General features: G+C 36.9%; 1 protein-coding gene across 2 annotated transcripts in view; it reads left to right on the top strand.

Annotated features, from left to right (window-relative positions):
- The window catches only part of CYFIP2 (cytoplasmic FMR1 interacting protein 2), a 49,203-nt gene extending 42,184 nt beyond the window's left edge, over positions 1 to 7,019 (top strand). For both annotated transcript variants that reach the window (XM_072400441.1, XM_072400442.1), the window contains exons 26-32: positions 309 to 399; positions 725 to 855; positions 1,773 to 1,845; positions 1,927 to 2,021; positions 2,393 to 2,631; positions 2,783 to 2,930; positions 4,163 to 7,019. In XM_072400441.1, the coding sequence (XP_072256542.1) occupies positions 309 to 399; positions 725 to 855; positions 1,773 to 1,845; positions 1,927 to 2,021; positions 2,393 to 2,631; positions 2,783 to 2,930; positions 4,163 to 4,330 (945 nt within the window). In that variant the 3' untranslated portion in view covers positions 4,331 to 7,019. The remainder of the gene's footprint in view (positions 1 to 308; positions 400 to 724; positions 856 to 1,772; positions 1,846 to 1,926; positions 2,022 to 2,392; positions 2,632 to 2,782; positions 2,931 to 4,162) is intronic.
- Positions 7,020 to 7,305: the final 286 nt, after the last annotated feature.

Genomic DNA, 7,305 nt, shown 5'->3' with positions numbered 1-7,305 from the left:
ATCTCTCCTCATAGCTGAGCTCCTCCATTCCTTTTATTAGTTTAGTTGCCCTTCTCTGCACTCTCTCCAATTCCACAATGTCCTTTTTGTGAACTAGTATGAAGCATGCATGTTGTTAGCTAGTAGTTAGGGCTTTTTACACTTTCCTTGCTGCATGCTTGTTTCAGGGTGATTCAGATACTAATTAGGGAAACAAGGATAAAAATGACAGCCCTAGAGCTCATGGCTTCTATGCTTCTATTGTAAGAGGTTTGTGTTAATATTCTCTTTTATATATCATTGCATTGTATTGCTTATCTTGTCCACAGCTCCAGGGAACCATATTGCAGTATGTGAAGACTCTTATTGAGGTCATGCCAAAAATCTGCCGGTTGCCAAGACATGAATATGGATCTCCAGGTAAGGGGTTTAGAAAAAGATGTGTGTGTATAGGTTTTAATTGTTGTATCTAAATAATGAAAGGGTATCTGTTCATCACTTCCTTTCCCAATAACAAGTTGCCATCAGGACAGAACTTAATAGAGATTTTCTCCTGTGTGGTTAGAAGCAAATATATAATCTTGTGGTTTGCCCACCAATATCTATCAGAAACCAAAATATTCATTTTGGGTGGATCAGTCCTATAAAGTCTAATACATGCATTCAAAGACAATTGTGCATTAAAATTGTTTTCTATTTTTGTTTTTCAAATGTCTGTGGCTACAGTTGTATAATTTATTTTCAGGGATCCTGGAATTCTTCCATCATCAGTTGAAGGACATCATTGAATATGCAGAACTAAAAACAGATGTGTTTCAGAGCCTCAGAGAGGTGGGCAATGCTGTCCTCTTCTGTCTGCTCATAGAACAGGCTCTGGTAAGTATTGCTTAATATCCAGTATGCTTGTGCTTTTTCTCCTTAACGCCCCTTTTATATACTTTATCCATGCAGCAGCCTGGAATGTTTTTGTATAGCTTATTAGGATCAGAACTAGTAAAACAAAACACATTAGTAACATGAAGTTCAGCAGGAGGAACCACTAAGCTCAGTGGGTACACAGAAGGTAGACTCTTTTATAGGTTTATGTTCAGTAGTGCAAGTACCAGAAAAGTAAATACAGGGAACCCTGTTTGGACATTTTTATTTTAGCAACAGATTTGCTTTAAAAACACATTGTTGTCCATGCACGGCAAGTGAAAGTGTCTCTCGAAAGATCATTCCCAGATCTCTTATACTCATCTTTACTGCTCTGCTGAAATCCTCTAGAACAGGGACTGGTGATTACAACCAGTCATATGAAAGAGACCTATCAATTGTCTACAGGACCTACAAAACCATCACAGGGGACTATGCCACATGGCATTCTTGCTGGTTGTGGAGAAAGAAGGTGTTGCAAGGGAATGCAGATAAGCTTAATATTTGGGAGCCGTGGTATGCCCTTACCATATACAGTATAACCTTGCCATGTATATGCCTTTTTAAGAAAGGGATTTTTGGTGAGCTCACATACAATTAATATCACAATAAGCATGTTTCTTGATTTTTCTTGATTTGACTTTCACATATTGCTGTTTGTTTTTCTCTAATTTTAAGAGATATGTCTATATCGATATGTCAGTGCAGGCAATATACTTCTCTTCTATCTGGTACTGGTCATTTTTCAGTTTGACACCATTTGTGATTCATCTGATGAAAATATGTACAGGGTTGTCTAGCAGTTGGGGTTGCAGTTTCTGTCACAGGCTTCATATAATCTTACTAACATTTCTCTCCTCGCTCTTTATCTCATCCAGTCTCAGGAGGAGGTGTGTGATCTTCTTCATGCAGCCCCATTCCAGAACATCTTACCACGAGTTTACATTAAAGGTAAGTCTGGTCTGAACTGCTCTGCAGATCCAAACAGTTCATGCTTGTTTATCTAACCTGTAATCTTGTCTGGGAATTTAGAAGGGGAACGTCTGGAGGTGAGGATGAAACGGCTAGAGGCGAAGTATGCTCCTCTCCATCTTGTCCCACTGATTGAGAGACTGGGTACCCCACAGGTATGCTTCAGGGTTATGTTCTAAGCATGCTTTTTTTAAAAAAAAAACTTACGTTAGTTTTAAGTGGGCACGAATGGGTCAAATTTTCCAGCAGTTGGCATGCTTATAATAGGCCATTTTCATGAGAACAGTAGGTGAGTATAGTAGGTGTCCTTCTTCCGGGATAATACATTTGCAGGATCACCTCTGTCCAGTTTACAGGAGGTGAGCTGGAATGTAGCAAAGCTGAAATATGAAGTTGGAATTTAATCAATCTGACTGCTTATATTAAGTTCTACTTACAGAAAGTGCACAAAACATTACATCATTTTTCAATCATTTCTAGAATTATTAGTATGACATGATATAAAAGAAAACACAATATTTTTTAGCAAATTGCTATTGCCCGGGAAGGCGACCTTCTGACCAAGGAGCGCCTGTGCTGCGGTCTCTCCATGTTTGAAGTCATCCTGACTCGGATCCGCAGCTACCTGCAAGACCCTATCTGGCGTGGTCCTCCCCCCACCAACGGAGTAATGCACGTGGATGAGTGTGTGGAGTTTCATCGCCTCTGGAGTGCCATGCAGTTTGTTTACTGCATTCCAGTGGGGACCAATGAATTCACTGCAGAGTAAGTAGACCTTTCTAAAAACTAAAGCTAGCCAGCGGGATGTCTTGTTTTGTAATGCCATGAATAAAAATAGTATTATTTATATTATGTATAGTAGGGTCTGTTCTATTATTATTCTGTTTTTTACCTTGTTTTTTTTTTTTTTTTGCAGGCAGTGCTTTGGAGATGGTTTGAATTGGGCAGGTTGTGCCATTATTGTGCTCCTGGGTCAGCAACGTCGTTTTGACCTCTTTGACTTCTGCTATCACCTTCTGAAAGTTCAAAGACAGGATGGGAAAGATGAAATCATAAAAAATGTGGTAAGTGTCACTGACAGGCATTACATGTGTACACCAGCATTAACTACTGCTTAGTAGATGGCAAAATCACAAAATTACCATCTGAGCTTCCTTTATTCAAGTGAACAACACCCAACAGAATGGTAAATGGCCACAGGTAAATCTTCCAAGTTTGAAAGGCCTTTCATTTAAAAGGGCCACTGTACTGTTGGATAAGAGTGTATGCAGCAATAAAGGCTGCTAAGGAAGTCACATATGATAAAAAGGCTAGGTAGAAATGTTTGCAGTCAGTTCCAGTGTCTCTCCTGATACCTCGTTTAACACTTCTATACTGTGTATTAAACTATATCAGTGGCTAAGAACACTGCTTATCCCAATTTCCTGTTTATCATAGTATCAATATGATCCACTTGCTCTTGGCCTTTAATAAAAATATGATCCAGCAGCTGTATAGCCAGCGATCAGATTTGCAGGAGCCTGTTACTCTAAATTACTGTCACATTTGGATTTTTTTACCTCTTGAAAGCAACAAAGTTTAGGAAAATTATAAAAAAGGGGGAAATTGTAAAATGCTACTTCCTTTTGTTTTCTTCTGGTCTGTAAATGTCCCTTGTCTTATGTACCTTCATGTATGGCTTTGGTGACAGGAACAACCAGCTGTACTATCTAGTTTTGGATCGAGGGAAGGTGCATAGCTCCACAGTCATCTGTCTGTATGCTAATTGGCACTGTAATTCCTAATTAATATTCTCTATTCTCAACATTTTCTATGTGATGGTGTCTCTTGCTATGTCCATTTACCCACTTTTGTTGTCATGATTTTCAACTCTTATTTTGTTTTACTGCAAACGACAAAATAAATAATGAAAATCTGATTTTAAGGAAAATGTAAAAAAAATAATAAATATTAAATTATTAAAATATAAATTGATACGCTTTAAAAAAAAGTTTGCTGTATGCATGTAAGAGATATATTATTGCTCCAGATACTACAGTGTAATAATAGTGATACTAATATTAATACTAGGAGGAGTTTTAGGTTATTTTAGACAAAAATTATGTATACAATAACAAAACACATTGCCTTTCAAGGTAAGATTATAAGTCTTTGACTCACAATGTGGAAGCAACATCTCTCAAATAACATTTTTTTATCGGGTTTTTTTTCTTGCTGCATTGTCATTTGTGCTAAATTGGAATCACTAATCAACTTTCCAATTTGTGGTCTTACTCTAATTCTCCTCTTTCCTCAGCCACTGAAGAAAATGGCGGATCGTATCCGGAAGTATCAGATTCTGAACAACGAAATCTTTGCAGTCCTCAACAAATATATGAAATCTGTAGAGAGCGACAGTTCCACAGTAGAACACGTACGGTGCTTCCAACCTCCCATTCACCAGTCACTGGCCACCACCTGCTGAAAGGGGTGTAACACAGATCCGGACGATATAGACAAATCCTGTAACGTTGTGGTGCATGTTCATCCTGTTTTCACCGTACACCTACATGATGCTATAGAAGCAGCGGGACTGTACAGGATGTAGCCATGTAAAGAGGTGTGGCCTGACTTCCACTCTTGTCACCATTTGTGGTGACAAATTCTTCATTATGACATCATTGCCAAGGTCTAATGAAGTCTGGTGAAAGCAGGGCGGTATTATAGCTTCATATTGGTTTGATCCAACTTTTAAGTATTTTTATGATGTAAAACAGACATTTCCAGGTTGTTTCCAGGAATTTGTTTGATCAATCTATTTATTGTGACGCTGTACAGTGTTGTGGTAATCTCATCTGCTTGAAAACTATTTTGCCAATTTGTCAACTTCTACATGTTATCCATTGGTTTATTTTCTTTAAATAGCCAACAATCTGACCAACGTTGTCACCTTAAAGTGAAACTCCACATGAGTCTCTAATTTTTTTATAGAGCGGAGGGTGATTAGGCAGCTTTCTGTGTTCAGATACATACCTACAGAGTCCTAGTTTGGTAGTCCCGGCCCAACACTTGACTTTCCTTTTTACTGCAACACTGATCACTGAGTTTGAAAGTTTCATGATATACAACTGGAAAAGTTCCCATAGAGCTCCAGTCATAATTAAGCTCATGCAATAAATTTTACTTTAAGGCTAACGTTTTTTTAATAGTACAATCCCAGATATAAAAGTTTTAAGGTGACCACAGAGGGACTTCTTCCCAATAGCCCACCTAAAAAGAAGTGCAGATATATTTGACTTCATGGGGGGCCTGTGTGTGTAGACAAGCTACCACTTCGCTGCTTCCCAGATCTACCACCTTACACATCTACCACCTTACTGTGGTTTCTTCCACTGGCATGTTCATAGGATGTATGAATCAAGTTTTCAAGTAAGTATTGAGTATGAGTAAGTATTTTATGAGTCGAGACTTTGCAGCATTTGGGGAGTGAAGAAGCAGCAGCTTCTCCTTACTGGATGGGCTGTTGGATAAAAGTGCCCCTGTAATGTATTATCTCATAAAGCTTTATAAAAAATCTAGAACCATAAAATAGTATGTGGTAAATTGCTCATGTTTTCAACAGCTTGACCTCATATGGATAACAGTATACAATAATATCAGAGCGACATAATTGTTTACGTTCCTCTTTCCTATGGAACTATCCAAAAAAAACAATCTTCCTACACACTCAATGAGCTTAATATCACACACAAGGTGATATTAAGTCTGCTAAAGACAGGCAGCATAAGAACATCTGCAGATTTACACTAATAAAAATGCCTTTTGATATTACTTTTGCATGTTATGGATTATGCAAGAATTTAGTGATTGGGTTTAGATCCACTATAAAAAATATATATTTAAGTTTGGGAATAAGCTCATTGTAGCTAGTTCTTTTTAAGAGAAACCAATCTTAAAAAACTGGGAATTTATTTAAATATTGTAATATCAGACCTGTATCTAAAGTAGCCTTTAACATAAGTTTTACCATTTTATGTGGAGTGGAGTTCCTCTTGCTCATCCTCCCCTGCCCCTCTCTATAGAACAGAATGGGCATAAAGCTCCTTCATTCATCTGTCACTGTTAACAATCCTAAAAAATCCTTTGACTTCCATCGGATGTCTGTATGAAGCTTTAATAGATTGCTTAGTAATATACCGGTAACCACTTTAAAAGAAAAACTATGACAGTGTTCTGCCTATAGACTTAAACTGAGAAAAAAAAAAACAAACAGTAAAGCTCAATTTTCATATTGCACTACAGTATGGTAACTAGGAAGCTCCTCCGTTTGTAATGGCCAAGTGGCCCTGTATAAATATATATTAAAATACATTTTTTATACTAACCTACTTATTGATAGTATTTGCAATAAGGTAGAACTATGGGCAAAAAATGACATATATGATGCAGTCTTTCACTAACATTGACACAGCCAGCATTTTTTGACTAGGTCCCACTGTAACACAGCTTTATTACCCATCGACCTGCAAGTAGGTCTTTTTTTTACAGGGTGACACCGCTTTCCATGCTGCAGTTAACTTATGCAAGCAGCGTTGATGCCTCGTGGACAAGGTGGTCATAAATAGATAGGAAGTTTTAAATGTGTATTAAGCCACAAACAAATCAACACACAACTCCACCTAAGACTAAGAAAACCATATAAATGAAAGCTGATCATAATAAATGCTATATGGTTTGTCCCAAACCCTGTAACTGTCATGTTTGCTGGCCTACATGTAAATGCAGAGAAAGTATACAAAAAGCATGTGAAATTAAAAAAGGAATTTATTTACTAAATAATATCATTGTAGTTATTATGACTAAAAAATTACCAGAATTTAATATTTTTTTATTATTATTGGGCCTTTTATCACATTCCTAACTATATATAAAGATGGAGGCAGGAATCTGAAGGGACGTATAATGCCACAGAGATGTGCCCTAATCACTATCCAGCCCTCAAAAATATATTGCTTTAGGTGGAGCATTTCCTCTTATCTACCTGATGTAGGTAACTGTTTTTTTGAAAAAATATTTAACAGAATTGTATTAAAGTTCTGTGGTTACATTCTAGTTATGTTTTTTTATATATATTATGTTTCTCTTATTTGTTTAACAATAAACAAAAAAGTTGACTTTTTTTACTTTCTTGTCAGCGAATGAAAGGAAATTGATTGTGACTATCGGTCAATGTGTGATTTACATATGGTACATGGAGAGATTTTTTTAACTGATTCTCAATGAATCCAAATGACACTATTCTATGTGGTAAAGGAGGTAAATGGTTCTAGATGAGTAATTTATTGGAATGATAACAGCATCACTTAGGCAAATCGTTCATTTGTGTTAAACTTTTCCCCTACTGTGGTCAGTAAACAGTATAGGAAATATTTGTTGGCATTCTCTATAGGTTGATCTTCT

Source organism: Pyxicephalus adspersus, chromosome 2 (genome assembly GCF_032062135.1).
Source record: "Pyxicephalus adspersus chromosome 2, UCB_Pads_2.0, whole genome shotgun sequence".
Classification (NCBI taxonomy): domain Eukaryota; kingdom Metazoa; phylum Chordata; class Amphibia; order Anura; family Pyxicephalidae; genus Pyxicephalus; species Pyxicephalus adspersus.
Note: the sequence above shows the minus strand (reverse complement) of the source record. Positions and strands in the feature narration are given on the sequence as shown.